Source organism: Cydia pomonella, chromosome 2, assembly GCF_033807575.1.
Source record: "Cydia pomonella isolate Wapato2018A chromosome 2, ilCydPomo1, whole genome shotgun sequence".
Classification (NCBI taxonomy): domain Eukaryota; kingdom Metazoa; phylum Arthropoda; class Insecta; order Lepidoptera; family Tortricidae; genus Cydia; species Cydia pomonella.
The window spans coordinates 19401094-19424174 of record NC_084704.1 but is presented as its reverse complement, the minus strand read 5'-3'; the positions used below and the strand labels follow the sequence as shown (position 1 = coordinate 19424174).

The window sequence follows — 23081 nt, the reverse complement described above, 5'->3', positions numbered from 1 at the left end:
GGCCGAGTCCTCTAGAACGTAAACTTTTTTTATACGGATCCGTATTATCCGGATATCCGGATACGAAAAATTGACGAATATTGCAAACCCTACCTGCGTTACCTCCCAGCCCCGCGCGCCCCGCGCCGCGTGCTGTCACCCACCCTCGCTTGCAGTTCGTTGCGATTAATTCTATTTACTTTTTGACAAACTTTCGGTAATAAATCTATTTTTTATTCAGTGCAAATGTAGTGTCTTTAGATAAGTACCGTTTTTAAAATTTTCACGTCTCTCTTAATTTCCCCCGAAGCACTATGTACAAAAGAATGAAAAATAATACATGTTCCATAATTTGCCCAGGCGTGCAAAGTTAACTGAATGTTTATAATGCTTTAAAAAGCTTAACTTGAGATCGCACCAACCGACTGACTTATCCTCCAGCCGCAATCGAAAAAAAAAATTTTTTATAGGGTGTCATACATCGCACATCTTTTTAATTAAGATACACTGCACCAAGGTGTTCTCTTTACACTATACTAAGCTTGAACCCAATAGCTTTTAACTTACTCCAAAATTACGGCACTTTATAGTTTATACCTAAAATTTAAGGATATTCCGTACATAAAAGAGACGGTGCAACTCGGGGGAAACAATCTAGTTGCGCCCTTTAACGAATCCAAAAAGAACCACGACTACACGACTTACTTCCATACTTTTCCTTAACTAGACCATACTATCATAGAAGATAAAAAAAAAGCGGCCAAGTGCGAGTCAGACCCGCCCATGAAGGGTTCCGTGCCATTTATGACATATCAAAAAAAACTACTTACTAGATCTCGTTCAAACCAATTTTCGGTGGAAGTTTGCATGGCAATGTATATCATATATATTTTTTCGATTTTAGAAGTTACGGGACACACACACACACACACACACACACACACATTTTACCACTTTGGAAGTGTCTTTCGCGCAAACTATTCAGTTTAGAAAAAAATGATGTTAGAAACCTCAATATCATTTTTAAAAACCTATCCATAGATACCCCATATGATGAAAAAATATTTTTTGAGTTTCAGTTCTAAGTATGGGGAACCCCTAAAATTTATTGTTTTTTTTTTCTATATTTATGTAAAAATCTTAATGCGGTTTATAGAATACATCTACTGACCAAGTTTGAACAGTATAGCTCTTATAGTTTCGGAAAAAAGTGGCTGTGACATAATCGGACAGACAGACGGACATGACGAATCTATAAGGATTCCGTTTTTTGCCTTTTGGCTACGGAACCCTAAAAATTGAGAACAGTTTATTCTCGGTTAAAATGAAAAAAGCTCGTGAATCTGAGTAGAAATGATATAAAAATAAAAAACACTAACACAAAAAAAAATATCAAAGAAATTTAAATACGAGGGTTGATTGAAAAATTCGCGGCCTGGCCAATTAAAAAACTTTTTTCTTTTTTCTGCCGCCATTTTGAACTGTCATTATTCAACTGTCTTCCCGCGAAATTTCAATTGGCGTCTATATTTAAAAGCAATTTTACGGCATATTTAAAGTTACGTGTCGGTAGATATCATGAAAATGGAGAAATTAGAGCAGCGTGCTGTGATTAAATACCTGCATAAAAAAGGATTGACACCGAAGCAAATTTATGATGATATGCAAAGTACATTAGGGCAATCCTGTCCATCATATACGATGGTGAAAAAATGGGCAGCTGAATTCAAGCGTGGACGAGATAGTATCGCAGATGACCCTCGTCCCGGGAAGCCAACAACTGTGACTAACACGGACAATGTGGCAATTATATGCGAAATGATAATGAAAGACCGGCGATTAAAGGTGCGGGAAATAGCTGACATCGTAGGCATCTCTTATGAAAGAACTCAAAATATTATAGTCAACGAATTAGGTTTTTCCAAGGTGTCGGCGAGATGGGTCCCGAGGCTTCTTTCAGTGGAACAAAAAATCGCTCGCCGTACTAATTCACGTGAATGTCTAGACCTGTATGAAGCCGACTTTTTGGACAGATTTGTAACTATGGACGAGACGTGGGTCCACCATTATACACCAGATACCAAACAGCAATCGAAGCAGTGGACTCGTCCTGGATCTCCGCCTCCCAAAAAAGCCAAAGCAATTTTGTCGGCCAATAAAGTCATGGCATCTGTTTTCTGGGATGCAAAGGGAATAATAATGGTTGACTATCTCCAGAGAGGTAAAACTAAAAATTTCGACTATTATTGCGAGTTATTACGCAGATTACGCGAGGCTCTGAAGATAAAAAGACCGGGAATGTTGACAAAGAAAGTTATCTTCCACCAGGACAATGCACGTGTTCACACGTCACTAAAATCAATGGCGGAGATTGCCAAATGTGGGTTTGAATTATTGCCCCACCCACCCTATTCACCCGATTTAGCATCAGCAGCAGACTTTCATATGTTCCCCAATTTAAAAAAAAAACATATGGGTGGTATGAAATTTTCAAGCAACGCCGAGGTCCAAGCTGAGGTGGATGCCTATTTTGAAGGTCTCGAGGAAAGCTTCTTCACAAGGGGTGTAATGGCTCTGGAATCCAGATGGAACAAGTGCATTCAACTCGACGGGGACTATGTAGAAAAATAAAAATAAATTAAAAAACCTCTGTTTTGTTTTTAATATTCAGGCCGCGAATTTTTCAACCCACCCTCGTAGAGTCGCCTATTTGCCAAAAGGCGAAGAGATAATTTGATCAAACATATTTTTGGAATATCTGGGGGCACGGCAGTGCCCCCACCAAGTCGAGCAAAAAAGCACGGCCGTACCATCCTTTTCTCGAAGCAATTCAGACCATTCTCGACCCCCTGTAACTTCGTTGTGGATAAAACTAGAAGATTGAATTTTCAGTAACCATGCAGGCATTGTAAAGACACGGTATATTTCAAATTTCATTCAATTTGAACCAGTATTTTAAGAATTATAACGGGTCAAATTTCTTAATTTTGTCACTCACTGACTCACCGATCATCAAAATTCTAAGGCACTTCTAGCAGACCTAAAAGCTTCAAATTTGGAATATAAGTAGTGTTTGGTGTATGAATCAAGGAAAAACTAAAAAATCTAGAAAAGACCGTAAAGAAAATTAAGCCCATACAGCCAAGTCTTCAGTTAAATTTTTCAATATTGGCTTTATTCGTAACGATGTTTTATGTTTTATTTATACACATATACAATAAGTAGAAGGTACCGAAAAGGAAAAAAGTAGAACTGTCTACAAAATACAAAAAGAAATGAGATCCCATCAAAAACAATACTTGTCAAAAAAAACCAAGTCTCACAACTCAGTTGTTCTGCGGTAAAAAGTTGTGAGATCCATGTAATACCAAGTCGGTTATTAATTTATTCAGTCTCTACTTAAGCGACTTTCTGTCTTAATACGTCCAGTCTCTAAGACCACGATCGTGGTCCATAACAATTGAAAATCAATTGTGTCTGGAATCTCCGTACTCGAAGCATTAAGTTGTTACGTAATAATTAACAGCATCTTATAGTGACGCATATCAATATTAAAATTCTTTAATGTTTTATATAAATATATTGAGACTTGGCCATCGCACTAAATAATTGAATTTACATGTGTTTTCAGGCGATTGAATTTACACGTGTTTTCAGGCGATGGCCAAGTCTCAATATATTTATATAAAACATTAAAGAATTTTAATATTGATATGCGTCACTATAAGATGCTGTTAATTATTACGTAACAACTTAATGCTTCGAGTACGGAGATTCCAGACACAATTGATTTTCAATTGTTATGGACCACGATCGTGGTCTTAGAGACTGGACGTATTAAGACAGAAAGTCGCTTAAGTAGAGACTGAATAAATTAATAACCGACTTGGTATTACATGGATCTCACAACTTTTTACCGCAGAACAACTGAGTTGCGAGACTTGGTTTTTTTGGCAAGTATTGTTTTTGATGGGATAAGTTTTGGCATTAAAAAACGTTTGCTTAAGTTTTTGTTTTAATAAAATTGGACTAAGTAAAATGAAGCCAAATGATAATTTGACCAAACAAATTAATTGCGAAGTCTAAGTTTGCCAAAGATGCATTTGGAAAATTAAACTATTACGATTTGTTTATTGGGAAGTGAAATTTGGCGAAAAGTATTTGGACTAACTAAACGGAAGTACACCACAATCACACACATTTTGGCCCCATGTTGTGTCATGACGATAAAAACGGCCAACAACAAGCACTGGTTCATAGGCATGGCATGAGCACACGAAAATTAACCATTTTGTCTAAAATTTTCATTTAAAATGTAACTAAAACGTATGAAGATGTAGTAAAAGAATTCAGCCAGACTTATCATAGAAAATCCAGTAAAAAATCCACATAGCCCACCTAAGTAACTAATTAATTCAAACCAATGATACGTCACGTCCTCTCTGAATAGTGGTAATGTAGGATGAAGATAAAATATACGGATTATAGATATATTCTGATCGTTTAAATCAAGTTCTTTGGAGAACTCAATCCCACTATCTTGCAGTAGTCTGTTACTAATAACATTATATTTCGTAACGGAGCAATCGGCTAGACATGTCGGGCAGTTTAGAGAATTTTCTCGTTCTAACTCTAAACCTGGTAAATCCTTAGGAGGATATACGAATAAAAGTTTTTGACTGTATTTGTTCTGACAATACAGCTCTTCCAATGTGCATGCTGAAACATTACTCCTTCTTGGCAGAAAAAAAGGCACACAGTTGCAAAGTCTCTCTATAGTTCTCATTCTGCACCGCACTAGACAATTACTCAAACTATAATGGTTGTGGTACTCATGTTGCATTTCATCAGCAAATTTGCATTGTCTTTTCTCAAAAGGAAATCGTTTTATCTCTGATGTCGAGTAGTAAGAGTATGGATGGAGTTCCATGTCATACTGGGAGCCCAATGACACAACTCTGTGGACTAGCCCGCCGGCAGTTTGATCAGCATAATCGTATCGATTAAAGAATAGAACGTCGAAGCCGTAGCTTTGACGTGTTGTGTAAAGATACTCGTGTGTTTTTGCGTTAACCGCTAAGGTGAGGCCATAGTAGGGTCCTGCTTCGTGATCCTCCAATATGTAAGGCGTATCTAGAGGATAATCAGGGTCTTCTGCTTTTCTACCTGCTTCAGTATTGTAGTAGTTAAATGTGCAACAGAAGCCGAATTGGGTACTTTGCGTTCTAAACAAACTATTGCAATCTTGAACCTCTCCTTTCCAACTACATTTAATTAAACTCTCGTCACAGGTCGGAGTCAGCGATAGCATCAATTCCGATATGTTACTTTTCTTAATATTTTCAGCTTTGTCCACTATGTTTTCAATTTTTACAAGGAAACCATTGTACTTCATAATATCCGCTCTTCTAGAATAAGAAAAATCGTAGAGATAGCCGTATAACGTAACTGCTTCAAAAAGTTCTTCTTTGCTGGAAAACGTTGTATTGTCGTGTGAGTATAAAACATCGACAAGATGTGCAATAGCAGATTTTTTTATTCGATTATGGTTGCAAATTGCAATGCCTGGAAAAATAATTTGGTTGATTGGAAAGTATGGATCTTCTAATGTCATATATGCAGGCTGATCACTCTGGGCTCGAAGTGCGTTCTTCACAAAGTAGAAAAAGCTAAAAACTGCACATCCAATTATGGCCAGCCACATTATTTTCTCCGCTTTGGTCTTAGTTGTATCAACAAGAAATCGGACACCACTTAAAGAAGAATTAACCATGTATTCAAAGAAAACTTGCTGTAAACTTTTTCGTACAATCTGTTCTTGGCTAAGCTTAACTCGTGTCTTGATTTTCTGAAAACGAACTCTCTTGCTAAGCATTTTCTTTGTCTGTTTCGGCATGTGAGACGGCGCGAGTTCTTCATGGAAAAATGTATTTTGTTTCTTTTCCATTCTAAAAAAATATTTTAAATGATGAAGTTGTAAGTATTTAGCTTATAAGTAGTTTTGATTTCAGTATCATGTAGGTACCTATTCAATTGGAGTCAAAAATGTACTTTTGTTTTTACATTATAATATGAAATGGATCACAACCATTTAAGGTACTACCTACACATAAAACGTTACGTGCAAATTATGCATTCCGGACAAGCAATTAAACTGCAGTTTGTCACGGCACTTGAAATAGGTATAATTATGTCACACGTACAGTCAACATCATATTTGAAAAAAAAAAGATGTCCGTCAGTTTATCTGTCTGTACGCTGCTTAGCTCACTGAGCGTTAGTGCTAGAAATCTGCAATTATTTGGCATGGGCATGTAAATAAATCACGCTGACAAAGTAGTAAAATAGAAATTATAAAAAAATGTATTATATTCTACACGTAAATATAGCGGAGATGACTTTTTTTTCGCTTTAACTTTATGGTATGGGGTAGTGCGGCGTTCCAAACAACCGACTAGCTTACACGCTTATCCGCTGGTTATAGGTATAACCTATAACACGCCTATTACCCTATATGACGTCACATCAAATTTAACACGGCGCCTTCTGCGCGCAATCTACAGCCGGGCGCCCTCGGCGCCATCATTCGTTCAAAAATAGTTGGGCGCAGCCCGATAAACGTGGCGCGGTACGCGCGATTCAATGCCGGGCGCCGTCGGTGCCCTCATATTGAAAGAGTTGGGCGTAGGCTACGCCCGATTCGTTCAATACGCTATATTGCGCTATACGCTACGCCGCGTAGCTCGACATACGTGTCGCGCTGCGGGCGATTGAATAACGGGCGCTTTCGGCGCCCTCATGCAAAAGCATCGGGCGAAACCTAATGAAATAATGTAAAATAATAATATAAATTTAATTTAACATAAAAATTTAATTTAACATAACATCTGTATGTACCATGGAATGCAATTAATAAATGAAATGAAATGAAATAAAATGACTTCAATAGTTATTTTCTGCCCTCCGGGCGGAAAGCGTCAACTTTGCTCCCGCTGCGCTAAACGAAGTTGCCGCTTTCCACCTCCGTCTAGAAGTTCGTTTAGCGCAGCGAGAGAAAAGTTAAGAGGAATTCCTAGTGGTGATTTTTCCATACAAACGCTCTCGACTATTTCCTCCCTAGATTTTGAACCTAGAGCAATGATTTTTTCAAATAAGATCAATATCATCAATATCTGTGCCGCTATGTTTTGCTTTTTTGGATTATTTTATTTTGAAGAAACTTACAGCGCCTCAAAAATCGCAAAAACGGCTCAATTGAATTGGCTGTAAAAAAAGGCACAGTATACAAATATGACAATAAATATCCAAAAAATCAAAACATAGCGGCATAGATTATTTCTTCCTCTTGCAATTTCCAAAATTTCATAATGATTGGTTGCGTTTTGGAGGAGGAAACAGTCGAGAGCGAAACCTCGATTTTTGGGTTTTTTGCGAGTGAATTTTAGTCCGAGCTGCAGTTGTCCTTATCGCACGAATTGGAGGCGGAGACAGTTTATAAATATACGTACACAGAAGGATTAGTGATGGGCATACCATCCTTATTAGGGATTGCAGAACCGGTACTGTTTTAAAGAACCGGGATTTTCGGTACTGGTGGAACTAGGAACAGGGATTTCCCGGTACTTTCGGAACTGGTCTAATTATTTCATTATTTTAAATAAAACGACAGCATTTTGCGAATTTAATAATTAATTAATCACAATAAACAAGGCAATTTTTTTTAGAAATACTTATAGTATTTTACATTGCTCACACTTGTGCGTCACAAGTAAAAGATAACTACTTTGATGTTTGCCACTAGATAGCAAAAATGAAATTACATTAACGAGGGGATTTATATATAAGTATCGCAGTCGTATTGTATAATCCACCGTATTACAATACGGCTAGCCGATATCAAAATAAGGGCCATTTTGAAATACGGCGGTTCAACGATTAAGGTAGGTATGTTGGGTAAATACCGGATGCACCGTGAAGAACGTAGGACATTCATGTCTCCCTAATTTGGCTTTATTTTTTAAATGTTGGCAACATTGTGTAAGATGCCATTTCATTGCGCCTCGACTGCCAGTGTCCCCGCGTCGCTCAGGGCGTCGGGCTTGTGCTATGCGCAATCACAGGGAGCAAGATATTTTCGCAATTTTTTTCTTCTATCCGATCTTCGCCCTGTAATTTATTTTGCGTATTGTGACGAAACTGTTTTTGTTTTAATGTATAATTTCTTTTTCGATATTTTTTATATAACTATCCAATCAAAACCGACCTAGGACTGCTGCAGACCGATATCCGATCTTGACCCTTCCTGGTAAAGATCCGAGAGAAACAACCCGATCTTTACCTATTTAAAAAACAGCAGTGATTGTCAAACTCTAAATTTTCTTCAATTTACCTACTGACCTACTTAATTATCACATTTATTGTTTTCTTGATCACACTTTCGTACCATTATTTCACCCAGTACCACTACCAACGCGACGGTAAATGAAAAGGAAGAGATTTTGGGAGTCTATTTTGTATGTATGTATATTGTATGTGTATGTACACCTACTTACGGACAATGTCATTTTTTAATTTCCGCAACTCAAAGGTAGCCTGGAAGAGATCGCTTTTTAGCGATAAGACCGCATGTTGTTTACGTGTGCTTGTTTCTGTTTTCTTTTGTATTGTTTTCTTTTATTGAGGTGTGCAATAAAGAGTATTTATATTGTATAGAGATGATGATACATGTTGAATTTTATAACAAAATCGAGTAAAATAGACAGCAAATGAGCAATTTTTTGCAATAAAGTACCTACACATACATATGCATATGTAGATGTGCACGCATACATACATAGCTAGTTTCGGATACAAAATAGAGATAGGGCTTCGAAATTAGTTTCCTTAAAATGCTTCAAGAGGGCTCCCTTTTCCTATATATTTACTTTACTCTTTACATACGATCCTTACATTTTATAAAAAAAAAGATTGTATATCAACTATATATATAATTTCAAAATTATACCAATAAAATCGCAATTTTACTTATTTTCCATACTTCAAGATGGGCTCTCAGTGACTTTGACCTTTTTAAAGAACTACTTAGTCTTTTTGATTTCTAAGTTTGATTCTTATTTTTTTGGCGACCTTCATTAAAAATGACTGGGCACGATTATTTTTTTATTTCGATTTTTGTCCCTCCTACTTAAGCACGTAATATCTTCCAGTACATTCCTTTCAATAAACAATACATTTACACTTTCACTAAACCTGTACAGTTCACGAGATCTTAAAATGTCAAAACTTCGAAACCTATCTATTATTTTAGTCGTTTTTCTTATTTTATTACTTCGGGTAAACCTTACAATAAGAGGTTTGTTAGCACATTGCTTACATATCAAATTGCCTTATATTAGGTATCAAAGTTTGAGAGCCACAATTTCCTTCTGACATAGGTATCAAAGTTTGAGAGCCACAATTTTACTAATTTTTGTATCAGGGTTAAGATCGGATTCAAAAATACGAATTAAAAACTTTCGATGACAACTTTTAAGTTTGTAATTATTGGTGGCTGCAATTTATATACATTCGAGAAGGGTAGAAACCGGACCTATTTTTTTGTGATATCTTATTCTCTTTCCATTAGAAGCAACTTTTTTTCACCATCCTATGTTCTCCCTTGATGGCAAAACACTCGTTACCCTAAAAAAAGTATGTCTCATCTTTACACAGGTACAAAACTGAAATCGTTCTATATTGAAGATTACCAAAATTCTAACCGAATCTACGGTTATTATTTAACGATTTGCTCCGTACTTCAAGAATCTATCATGTGCTGAGATCTTGAAAAAACGTTTTTTCACGAGTTCTCTCAATTGGTCCCAAAATTGTCCGGCATTACCCCAACATACTTTACTCAGATTGTCATTGCGATACGTTCTTCAATAAGGCGACCCAAGTTTAGCCCCATCGTACTACAAGTAAAATAGATTGTAGTTTAACCATATATTTATACCTACTTACAAAATTTTACAACACACCATGATCACACCCAACTTACTGTCACGGATAGGTACAGTCAAGTGTAAAAATATGGGTGTACACATCTTACTCAAAAATATGTCTCATAGCATCTTATACCAGTGTAATAAGAGCGTAGTACCATATTTATGAGAAGATTCTTTCGATACATATTTTTGCACTTGACTGTACGACGACGACCGAAGCAGGGACATCATTCTTTTTTGCAGTTTTTACCTATATGGTAATTAATAGATACAGTATAATATAAAAATGAAGAACAATATTATGTGATCAAAATATGAGATCTGTGATATGAGACCAAAAACAACTTGCTTCGGGCAGCGCAGGATGAATTCCGTCCGGCTCGCGGGCGACGTCGACATGTCGACGCAACGGCGCGCAATGAGTGAGCGCTCACGTCTCGCGTCTGTGTGTGCGCACTCACACTTAGATAGCTCCCGCTCCCGCCCACCGCAGCGCGACAGAAACATAGCTTCAAAAATTCGAGATTTGAAAAGTTGCTCAGCTAGGAATTGCTCTTAACGCTTTCCGCCCAGAGGGCAGAAAATAATTGAATACGAAATTATAACCCCATAATTAATAATTAAATGTAAGGCAGACTACTGAAAATCGCGCTCTAAAACGTATGAAATAACAAACATAAAACACAAACTGGCAGTGACGTTCAATCTTGCCAATCGTAAAAAAAATATTCAAAGGATGCGTTCAGAAAGCGTAATATTTGAGTTTGAACCTGGGGTAAAGTTTTTATCAAAGTAAACCCAGGAATCAAAGTATCCATAATCCACGGTATATGTCAATGTTTCGTACCCGATACAAATTTTGAACCCCTTTTTTAAAATGAATGAATGAATTATCATAGGCCCTGAAAATGCTATTATTGTTTTCTAATATTATGTCTTTCTAAGAAGTTTTAAATTACCCGATGGAAACTTTAAACCAAAAAGGGGTAAACCATATTTGGAGATAAATTTAAAAAAACACTGAAATTAAGTTGCTTGTATCCTAATAACGTATTTCTAAGAAGTTTCAGAGTAGGTATTTGTACCCAATAGAAACTTTCAATCTCCTTTTTAACCCCCTTAGCAGGCGGATGTATTTTTAAAAACACTGATATGATTTTACAAAGTTTTAAGTCTCGCACTCAAAAAAAAATGTTCGATCCCATTCCCAGTACTAACTTTCGATCCCTTGTTTAGGGGAGTGTTTTTGTGTTACATATAATAAAATACCTTTTTACGAAGTTTCAAGTTCCTATTGTACCACATCACATAGGTATAAACTTTCATTCCCTATTTTACCCCATAAGGGTTGAATTTTTCAAAATCTCTTCTTATTTCTTGTACACAGTGTAAATGTAACCAGAAGTGCAAATTTCTTTTGTTTAGAACTGTATATAAGTAATTATAATTAACTTGTAGGTACCTATTCTACATATGAAGTATGGCTGCAGTGTGTGTAATATATCCCTTTAGATTAAGACGAGTTCTTAAGTAATTGGGTAGGATATGCGATATCCGTCGACGCGTCCCACATAGTCCTGTCCCACTGTCTTCATTTGAATCGTTACACAGTCTTGAAAAACACATCATATTAGAGTTCTGTACATAGTCTCACGTTAGTTAAAATTACTAAGTAAGTAAGTATAATTTTATAAATAGTTACTTATATTAGTGAAGTAAAGTTAGAAACATTTTTTTTTTTCAGATTTATAGCGGAATGTCACAAACGAAACTTGTACATTTTCTGCTCTTAATAATACTATTTTTGAAGCCTGCTAAATGTTTTCGTTGTGATCGGCGGCCTTACGGTTCTACATCTTTAGCGTCTCCCTCAGATGGCCGATTTCAGTTGAATATTATCGGCACTGACAATACGTACCTACCGGAAGAAGTCTATACTATTCAAATTACAAGAACAGACGATGAATCTGAATTTACGGCTTTCATGCTGTCAGCTGAAGGTGATTTAAAGCAGGACCCGAGGAATCCCAGGAGGATGCTGGCTCAAAATCCAGGGGAACTGAGACCGCAAAGCCAAGCATCAGGAAAGTATAGTGATCGCTGTTTGTATTCTGTGGAGCAAGCCAGCTATAATACGAAGTCTTCTGTAGAAGTAAGTATTTGGGATTATTATATTCTCTTCTTTACTAAGCATACTAATTATTGAGAAATATTTTAATTTAGCTTTACTTAAATTAATACTTAAATACGTACAGGGGTTATTTGTAATAATCTTAGTAATTTTTACAGGTGTATTGGGAAGCTCCTCCAGCAGGCAGTGGATGCGTGACCATCCGAGCTATGGTGGCAGAAAGCCAGGAGGTCTGGTTTGAAGACGGGGCTCCGCTGACTCGTAAACTGTGCGAGGATATGCGTCAACCAGACGATGTGTCTCCGAACCTTAACTACGAATGTAACATTTGCGATGAGGCTAAATACCAGGTAAGGTAACGAGGGAAGGGGCAGCTGTAAGCTATCAAGTAGCTACAAAGCCCGCCGCCGTGTCGAACTTCTCCGGGTTTTCGACCTTAAGTGAGTTTGCATATGCAACCTATTGCTTCACTAGCTTTGACGCTGGATTAATATTTAAAGTAGGTTTAATGTGAAACCAAGCATGTTAAACTGATCAACAACTTCGTATTACCTTTTTTAGATTACATTTACGGGTATCTGGTCTCGTAACATTCATCCGCAACTATACCCAGAAAGCGACTGGTTGCCGCGCTACAGTGACTTAATTGGGGCCTCTCATGCGACTGACTTCGTGCTTTGGGCGCCCGGGGAGTTGGCTTCTGATGGTCTAAGACAACTGGCCGAGCATGCCAACAGCAGCAAGTTTGAAGCTGAGATACGGGAAAAGGTTCACAAATTAGTGATTAATGTACCTTTATATTACTCGGATCTATAAGTAGTTTCAACTACAAAGAAATTATTTTGTTTATTATCACGCGTAGTGCTTATGGATCCTAAAATTGTACGCTTAAAATATTGTTTAAAAAGCCTATATTGTATTTATCTTCAGATTGGTGATGGCGTCCGAACAATCATCAAAGCAAAAGGTCACGGTTACAAAAAGATGAATAATCCATCTCATGCTTTCTTTCGAGCCGACAAAGTTAACCACTTGATCACCACCGCCGTGGCGATGTACCCGTCTCCCGACTGGTTCTTAGGTGTGACCAGGTTTGAGTTGTGTCAGGAAGACAACACCTGGCTTCAAGAAAAAGAACTAAATTTGTATCCTTGGGATGCTGGGACTGATAGCGGAGTGTCTTATGAGGTAGGTACCCATACTTCAAAAGCCAATATAAAGCTTCTGATAAAGTATGATGACTTGAGCAGTTAAATTAAAAGTTATGATTTAAGCTGTACAGGGTTTGTAGACCCGGTCTTGCAGGTCTCAATACCTGTTTTTTTGTGTTCGGCTAATAGATTCCACAAAAATTTTCATGTTACAATGTAAAAGAAAAACTGTTTTAGATAATGTACATACCATAATCACACCAAAAACCATTTTTCATGTAAAATGTTGTCAAGACGATACCACATGGCTCCCATGCACTGTCAAAAAAGATATCAGATAATGTAGAGCCAAGCTTCTTATTCTACATGCCCTAAATCTACAAGCCCTAAGATCATAAACTCTACACCTTAGTACTCAAAATATGTAGGTTGGCTCAATTGTTACCCATTGATTACTCAGTGGTTGTGATTGATACGTAAAAAATCGTATGGACCAAGGTCTTAAAAGTTTAGGTACTTATTTGTCTTCTCTTTCTAGTCCCAAAATATAGAGACGTATCCTCAAGACGCCATTGGCAGGGTCCAAATGAGTTCATATGATAAAAACTCACCATTCTATGGAATTGATATGAAGGATGTCCACCCATTTGGAAGGATTCGTATTCAATTAATTAGAACGTACCAACGAGATTGTGAAGAATCTTCAGGTCAGTATTAGAGCCTGTTCCCATTATTTTGAAATAATATTGGAAGTTGGAACTCAATTCCGATACCGATTGATTTCAGCGACCATATTGCAGTCTGATACGATTGTGCCCGTTTTGAGACGATCGTGAGGGTTGATTACAGTTAAATGACAATTTTAACACATGTCACTAGAATTCATTATTAAGTTAGCAAATCTTAATTTTCCGGTAGGAAAGGGCTAATTGACGAATCTATATTATCAAGAGGACATTAAAAAAGCCGAATTGGAAAATGTAAAATGGCTTTAGCAATACTTCATTACAATTAGATAAGTAGTATTTTTTGCAATGTTTGTGTATTGGTCAATGGTACAGCTTTAGCTTCCTTTTATTGTAGAAGAAGAGGAAAAAGAAGAAGAAAAGGCTAAGGAACCCGAAAGTGGGGAAGAAAAAACCGATTCCGAAGGTCAAGAACCCGACGAGCCCTCCAGGTATCAAAACCCTGACATAGCTAGCGACGAACACGGCCGGTGAGCCATGGTTCTGTATTCCTAAACTCTGCTATTTAATTACTCGAATTTTAAAATAATGTACATACCATAATCACACCAAAAACCATTTTTCAAAATCACATCTCTCTCAACTACTCATCCATATTAGGGAGACCGTGATAGTTGCGTTTCGTTCGCTATGGAATGTTAATAGCTCAAGAAAATTTTCCAAAACAGGGGGAAATAATTCGTGTAGTTTTGTAAATTTATACAATTATACCTTGTGGTGTTCATAAATATGATGAACACAAAAAGTCCTCGAGGGTGGGGGTTGTGCATGGTATTGTAACTTTACTTATATTCTCACTCTTAATTTTTATATATGATACTCGGGGAACTATTACAAACCATTTTATTAAATTTTGTAAGTACCCACACCAATTGGAGGGGCCCAACCATCCCCCAGACCCACATAAAGTTTATATGTGTGTCTGTGTGAAACTTTATGTGTACCAAATTTCAACTAAATTGGTCCAGTAGTTTCGGAGCAAATAGGCTTGTGACAGACGGACAGACAGACGACGCACGAGTGATACTATAAAGGTTCCGTTTTTTCCTTTTGAGGTACGGAACCCTAAAAAGTGGAAGTGGCAAGGCCCATATTGTAAATGAGTAAAGCTTTAGTATTTTTCATGTTTTTTTTTGCTGGCCGGAAAAGATAGCAAATTCCCACCTTACATTATACACACAAATCCTGTATATTTTTGAATAACAGTAAAACAAGGCTTTGGTTGTTACTAAGGCTTATACAAATTAAATAACTAGTTAATTGTTTCACATATTGCAATAAACATGTAATTAGTTTACCTGTAATGGTCAATATTCTTAGTGGCCCCTATTTTGTATTGAGTAATATACAACTAACTTCACACCCGCTGCAAACAAAATGATATTGTGTCTATTAGGCACTTGTTATTAGGGTTGATAAGTTACTATTTTAGTTTTTTGTACATAAATATTATGTTATTGTCAATAAATAGATTTATTTCCTTGTTAAAAAAAAAAAAAAAAAAAAAAAAAAAAAAAAAAAAAAAAAAAATATTGAATTATTCATATTACATATATTTTCAATGCCATTTTAGTTTCTTAAAACCTTGTGGAGATTTTCATAGAAGGAAATACGTAAGTTTTTATAAGGAAAATGAAGTGAAACTGTGTCAGCTAGACGCTAGAAAAGTCATGTTTACAAAAATCTCACAAAAATGTAATTGTTGCGAGGTTGTGACAAGTCTACTGCAGTGGCATCATGGTTCCATTTTTATCACTTGTCTCTATGCCCGTCACTTTCGCGCTTACATACTTGTTAGGACGTGGCTGACATGGTGACAAATGATAAAGAGCCGACCATCTTAGCCCTACTGGTGTCGCCACTGTTTTCGCCTTTATTAGTTCAATTTTATTCAATTTCTAGAATTTCTTGTAGCACTATACCCACCTATGTTTACTAATAAGTCATATCGCTTACGGAATAATAGATTAGGTAACTAATTACTTTCTGCCCATCCTTGTTATGTTACATAAAAACAACTTATTCGACAAAATTAGCATGAGAGTGCGAATAAACACCCTTGCATAGAAATCATAGAAATTTATTCTTTTCTGTACATCTGATACATAACTGCTTACACATTAAGTTGACCAGGGTTACTAAAGTTACCTTTTAATCATGTCTCGTTCCAGTTCAAGCGAGATACCTCTAGATCAAGATCCAGAATCAACAGAGGAGTGCCCTATGACGCAATGGCTGGAGTGGAGCCCCTGCGAAGGTCTCTGCGAGGACGGCACGCTCACGGGCTATAAATGGCGGGAACGCTACCATCTGGTGGATGGACTGCCAATCGAGATGTATGACCCTAACGTAAGTAAAAAAATACTGCCAACGATTATAGTTATTTACGATACAAGTGCAGAAAATAGGAAATTCGCAACGAGTGGTGATAAATTTAAACACGACCGAAGGGAGTGTTTTAAATCGACACGAGTGGCGAATTACCTATTCGCACGTGTATCGTACAACTTTTTACAGTGTATATGGCTCTTTAAAGTCGACATATGCACGGAAAGTGCTCATTTCCGCACGCGTGCGGGAAAGTAGCACCATATATGTAGTGTAAAATAATTATAATCACTGGTCAGTACCAGCGGGTAAAGCTGACGAATTTAAATTAACAGCAGCTTAAATTAACAGTCAACTTTGCCCACTTTTTTCGTATTTATAAATAGTAGTTGGTAGAGCGGCAGGCTGGTATCCCGGAGTCCTGAGTTCGAGTCTCGCCCCGAGTCAGGGAATTTTGTTCACTTTTCCTTTATTTCTAATTGCATTGTGGTAACGTTTGCAGGCATTTTTGCTTCACACAAAATTAATTTACTTAAACCTTAAAATAGTGCGTATTAAAATTCAACCTTATTTCAGCTTCTAAATATTAGTGTTACCGTAACTCTTATGAATTGACTGCGTAAACGGATTTGTTTAAAAATGTAATTATGGGCAAAGATTGCCTCTGGAGACAATATAATAGCGACCTACTTCATTGATATAATTTCCCCCTAGGAAAAACATCCAAGCAAGAAAGAAGTTCCAGCATACTGCAAGACTCATTTCGAAGACTTCGAGCGCATGGAATGCGAGGAACCATGTACCGAAGAAGGGGAAAGGACTGAAGTCACTGGTATGTATGTACCGCGCCGCCTGTAGCCGCGAGGCGGCTGTAGGCTTTAGACAGTTTTACTTAGGTAATAGAGATAATAGGTAGTTGAGATAATATTATCAACCACTCTGAATTTGGGCCCTCAAAAGTTTATACAGCGCTCGTTTACAGTTTTATGTACCATGATATTTTAAAATATAATCCGTCAAGCCATTTCTGTCAGTAAAAATAGCGGCAAAAAATGTAGGCACGAAGGGTTAAGGTCCCATAAAAAAAATCTACTGACAAACTTGTTTGATCGGCTATACGGCATTACATAATTACTTGTACAGAGTAAAACAAAACCTAACAATTTATTTCAAGTTTAGCTGAAATGGAAGATTTTGTATTAGTTTTCATGTTACTAAAAAATAAAAAAACCGGTCAAGCGCGCGTTCCTTTTACTCGCACACCGAGGGTTCCGTACAAACTTTGAATTATCTCGTGTAACTATAAAGGCGAAAGACTTTTGATCAGAGGCAAAGAGAATTAAAAAGTTTCTCATAACTATTCCAAATTTCAAATCGATAGCTTAAGTGGTTTTCGAGATATTTAGCGATGTGACAGACGGACGGACGGACAGAGTCGCACCATAAGGGTTCCTTTTGTACCTTTTTGGTACGGAACCCTAAAAACGGTGAAACAAATCGCCTCATTGTATATTTATTTATTTAAACTTTATTGCACACATAAAGAAAAATGTACAAATGGCGAACTTAATGCCCAAAGGCATTCTCTACCAGTCAACCATTGGGTCAAACAGAGACATTTGTTTATGTTGGTGCAGGAAAAATTAATAACAAATAATAGGAAAAAATTAAACGTGAAGTCAATTAAGTCAAATAATATTAGAAATATATAAATAGTTAAATACTACTACTTATACAATGTATAAAAGATAGACTAATACATATAATTATATACATATACATGATGGTGAACCTTATTTAAGTTCTTCTGATAGAAGATGCTTGCGAAGTAGGCGTATATTTAATACTTACTGTACAATTGAAAAAGTAAAGAGTGTGTAAATATCGTGTACCTAGATTAGATACCTAGAGAAATTAAGAAACCTTATAAGGTACTTAGGTGCGTTAGTTTTGGTCCAATTATAAGAGTTGCCAACTTCGAAATACGAAAAAGTATCTTAATGTATTTTTTATTCAATATATTTATTTTTGTTTTTATTGCTCATAATGTCTTTTTAAGTTAAATATTACTTAACCATAAATAATATTTACGGTGTTTTCTATAAAAAATATATTTTGCAAAAGTAGTGTAATTTTAATTCTCGTCCAAAAACATTTAGCCACGCCACGCATCCACGCATTTAGCCGTCCACGTATGAGCTATTAGTTTTCGACCACTGCATTATTGAGTTGAAAATCGATTATATACGAGTATTTATTTTGTTATATATATTTATATATTTAGGTTTTAGTTTTTATGTAATCTATATATATATATATATATATATATATATATATATATTTAGTTGGTTTTATAGCTTCTGCCTGCGACTTCGACCGCGTATAATGATTATTTTCGTGATAAACCTATCCTATGTCCTTCTTAGGGACTCAAATTATTTTCATACCAAATTCAAAAATCCTACATCTAAATCGGTCCAGAATCAATTGTACATACCTAATAACATTTTGTTCACACACTGTTTACAAAGGAGTGAACGTAAATGAAATGCCTGATTTAATAGACCATACAGATCATATTGAGAGATAAAAATAATTTGCAGATATATTTAAATAAAATCATAATACTAAATATTCGCCCAGCTATGTGGACGGACCGTTCGTGGATGAAACTACAGAAATAATTTATAAAATTTGTATGTTAACTTACGTCCGCTCAATTTCTCTAAGATTTCTTTTAAAAACTTCATTAAATTGATAATTTTTGGTTTTGTTATACTTCTAAATATATATACGTAAGTACGTGGTAAAAATATTACTTAACCTTCTAAGACCCTGAGTACAAATTTTTGTACATATTCCAATATCTATTTTGAACTTTGATTATTGTAACTAAGGGTTCCAAATTAAAAAACAAAACAATTGATTCTGGGTCTCAGGAGGCTATTATAGCTAGAACGGTTATTAAACTTTCCATATGGGCGTAGGCGAAGGGGGCGGACTGAAAATCAGCGCTGCGCAATCAATTTGTAATAAAATGGCTGACGCAGCGTACGCTGAGTCCGTTCCTTTTGCCGCGCATGCCTATTATTATTATTTTTAAGTGAAACATTGTATTTTGTGTGGCAATAAATGGTTTCTTATTCTTATTCTTATTCTTATCCATATACATTTCCAGTCTGTAATTCTGTATGTACTTTTTTTCTAGGTTTTATGTCCTCTATGAGACAAAGGCATGACGGATGCGAAGCTGCAATGAATATATTTTCTTTTTTAAATCGCTACTTGCGAAATATTATTTTTATTCATTTATTTAAAATTTATTGCACAAAATATATACAACAGCGGTTTTTTTTATTACGTTGATTTGGATTTGATTGTTTAGTATTTTCCTCGCGTTGGTGTGGTGAAAAATTTTGTGTTTTACTCGGGGGTAAAGTTTATTTCACCCTATTGCCTTGAAACCCTCGCAACGCTCAAGATTCCACTTCTCGAGCCACTCGCTACGCTCGTGGTTCAATTTTGGAATCTTTCGCTTGCTCGGGTATCACGAGCTCTCGTACATTAGCACGAGCGGTTAAACAACAACTTTGCCCCCTTGTAAAACAATAGTTATTTGTACAACAAGAGAGCAAAGTTTGATATTTCTTCGAGTCCTTATTTTGAGTCCCGTGCAAGCGAAAGATTCTATAATAATTTAGAATCTTGAGCGAAGTAAGGGACTCAAAAGCGCACGAGATGTAAATAACTTTGATCTCGTCTAGTACAAAAAAAAATTTCACGTCAGTAGTGGGAACATATTTGGAAGGTAAAAATACAACCTGAAAAAATTTAATCCATCTTCATCACTATTTCACTCATGTTTTCTGAAGGTATTCTACCAATTAAGTTTAATTACCGCATTAAACAAAACGAACAAATTTCAATAAAATAATACGAAAATAATGAAATAACCAAAGAGCATATAATCACTACGTTTTGAAATAACCATAGAAATAGGATAGTATAGAACAACTGTCAAACTTCGAAAGTGTGACCAAAAATGAAATGCAAGTGTGTGTGTAAATTGTCTATGTGCGAACAGAAATAGTGATGTCATGTTACAACATATTAATAATCTATCGATGTTTAACTGCTTTATCGACAACTTTTTCAAATGTGTTTAAAAAAGTTGAAAATGAAAAAGTTGAAGTTGTTTGAAAATGTGTTCGCAAAGAGTTAACTTACCAAAGAAAATTTGAATTTCGCGCCTTTTCTTACTGACAAGTTGGGTTGGGTGTGTATACGCTGTGTACAAGTATACGCTGTCTTGTGTTTCCTTGTGTTGGCGGCAAAGCCGTGGAAAAGTGGTTAAAATGTAAATACTGTGTTGGAAAGTGAAGTTTAAATTTATCGCTAAACATGTGCACCTTCAAAAAAGGTATTATAGCAATCGTTATTATTTTAAGGTAATATCTTAATGATGTCTTGTGAACAACTAATTCCATACCTACTAATATACCGACAAGTTATTGATACAGTCATATGAACATTTTGTCAAGCCCTAGCGTAAAGTAACAGTTTAGGTTTTTACACAAAATATTCTAAATTATTGACTAATTTTTATGCTGTTAATTTGATGAAATATCGTTACTAAAATTTCGATAGGAATATCATAATTACCTGTGAAATGAGTATATTCCTGGGTTTTTTGGCCCTAAAACACTACAACCCGGCACACAACATGACACCATCTTCACTAAATTACTTAATATATATTTTTCTTTTTGATTCTCTTATATTTTTCACGTTAAAAAATCGGCCGCCTTCGAACTCAAAATTGGTTACGTTTTCTCATATGTAGTCTGCCTCTTTCGCACTTATGGGTTGTGCATATACGTGATGGCTTCCCTTTCGCACAGTTCATTTTTTTTTATTTTTTATTACGAGCATTGGCAACTAGGCCATCAGCTCAAGCATGAAATACAAAAGTAACATAAGTACTCGCACAGTTCATATGTCTGTCAAGCGAAGCGACTGACATGTCTCTGGAAATAACAAACATCAATTTATGGAAGGTGGAGGTAAGGAAAGAAATATCCATATACCAAAAAGTGTCATCAAAAAACCTTAAATAGGTGGCGCTACAATACCTAGAGTACTTGAACAAAAAAATCAAATCATAGACAGCGCATGTCACTCCGTCAATAACGCCTAGGTTCTTAGCTACACTAGCGCTACTCTGGAGAGATTTGGAACTATTATTTATAGCTGACAGCTGGACACTTTTGCAACAGTTCTATCATAAGAGATTTCTCATCTCTTAAATCCACACTCCATACATCAATTGACAGTTCAATCGACAACTTTAAAAAAAAAACTTTGTAAGATACGGTCCGAATTGCGGATACTACTTTTGCTGATCGTTAAGAGGCTGTCAATACCTAAAGCGCGCACACTGTCTATTTGTATCGGAGTAAATGAGATAGCACTGTCGCATGTTACTGGGCCTGGGCAAGGGAATAATAAGAAAAATATTTAAATAAAAAAAAGTGGATTATTAGTGTAATATTTAACTCGACCAAGGTTTAGATATAAATGTTTTGAAATTGTGATTTTAATTGCAGACCCATAAGTCAAAACAATAAAGACATAAAACCGTTTAATTGTGATTTTAAGACCAATCTTTGCAATTATTTTCTATCGAGCCGATTTCGTTGGCGTTTTTTTCGTCGTCGACAAATGATTACATTCCCTACCAGTCAATCATAGGGCCAAGCAGAGATACTTACAATGTTTTTTATGTGGTATATATATACATGTATAAAGTATCTACTGTTTAGACATTCAGGATTGCAATAAGTCCAAATAAAACTATAATAAAAACGTATATTTGTTATGATTTCAGCTGAACGTAGACGGAACATGATCATTCCGGGACACCCGTGGGGCTCGAGAAAACGAGAACTTTTCAACAAAAAGAACATAAGATCTTTGTTGTGAACTATTTTAACTAAATTTATGGTAACACATTAATCCCTAAAGTTAGTATGATTAGATTTTATTTAAGATGTCCGAACTATAGGAATACATAACATGAGGTATAAGGTTTTATGCTACTTTCCATACTCTTCCATCTTTTAAGCTTAAATGTATTTGTATTGTATTGAGTAATATTAAACTTTTTGAAGTAACTGAATAGTATTTTATTATACATGAGGCAAGTAATTGATTTAAAAACATATACAATTAACGTACCTAGCAACCTAACCTATTTAAAAGTCATGCGAACCTAGCCGCCGCCAAACAATAGAAGTATTATATTCTCATTTTAAAACAACATTCTGAAATAACATTAAAATTCAGTTTTACATACTAAACTTCTACTCGCCCTGACGCAAAAAGAGGGTTGTTATAAGTTTGACGCCAATGCATGTCTGTCAGTCTGTCTGTCGCATTTCAAACGAATATACCGATTCCGTGATTTATTAGTTTCCTTCCGGTTTAGCAATCTTAGCTACCTAGCTACATACCTATGTTTGATGGAAATCGATTCCGCAGTTTGAAGATGATCAGCTCTTTTCCGAAATTATGTAAGACATTTTCGGCATAAAAATGTTTTTTCTTTAATTTTATATAAAAAGGATGAAATAACTACCTAGTATTAAATTTTAAAAGTGAAAACTCTTAAAAAGAAAAAAAAAAACTGTATAGTTTTTTTTTTGTTGAGATTTAAAGTCGCGGCAGAATATCGCTAAGTAACAAACTTTTAATGTTCATT

The 23081-nt window shown here is 35.8% G+C and overlaps 3 protein-coding genes across 9 annotated transcripts in view; 2 read left to right on the top strand and 1 right to left on the bottom strand.

Annotated features, from left to right (window-relative positions):
- The window catches only part of LOC133534609 (uncharacterized), a 201521-nt gene that overhangs the window by 26765 nt on the left and 151675 nt on the right, over window positions 1-23081 (top strand). The gene's annotated exons all lie outside the window — the stretch shown is intronic.
- On the bottom strand, window positions 3185-7036 carry LOC133534592 (sodium channel protein Nach-like). The gene has a single exon (XM_061873765.1). The coding sequence runs from the start codon at window positions 5924-5926 to the stop codon at window positions 4262-4264; it is 1665 nt and encodes a 554-aa protein (XP_061729749.1). The 5' UTR covers window positions 5927-7036; the 3' UTR covers window positions 3185-4261.
- On the top strand, window positions 11487-22495 carry LOC133534600 (spondin-1-like). 7 transcript variants are annotated; one of them, XM_061873781.1, is made up of 10 exons: window positions 11487-11637; window positions 11710-12117; window positions 12255-12446; window positions 12658-12864; window positions 13027-13284; window positions 13786-13954; window positions 14334-14424; window positions 16165-16342; window positions 17036-17153; window positions 22209-22495. In XM_061873781.1, exons 2-10 carry the CDS (start codon window positions 11722-11724, stop codon window positions 22301-22303), a joined length of 1704 nt encoding a protein of 567 aa, XP_061729765.1. In that variant the 5' UTR covers window positions 11487-11637; window positions 11710-11721; the 3' UTR covers window positions 22304-22495. The 7 variants fall into 7 exon arrangements, with proteins under 7 accessions (XP_061729765.1, XP_061729762.1, XP_061729763.1 ...); XM_061873778.1 differs by having other exon boundaries at window positions 14334-14463; XM_061873779.1 differs by having other exon boundaries at window positions 14331-14424.

Excerpts from the sequence above, each read along its gene's own strand:
- LOC133534592 (XM_061873765.1), bottom strand. The coding sequence starts at position 5,926 with ATGGAAAAGAAACAAAATACATTTTTCCATGAAGAACTCGCGCCGTCT.
- LOC133534600 (XM_061873774.1), top strand. The coding sequence starts at position 11,722 with ATGTCACAAACGAAACTTGTACATTTTCTGCTCTTAATAATACTATTT. Across the intron at positions 12,865-13,026 it reads AAGCTGAGATACGGGAAAAG|ATTGGTGATGGCGTCCGAAC; the intron begins GTTCACAAATTA and ends ATTTATCTTCAG. Across the intron at positions 14,464-16,164 it reads GCTAGCGACGAACACGGCCG|TTCAAGCGAGATACCTCTAG; the intron begins GTGAGCCATGGT and ends GTCTCGTTCCAG.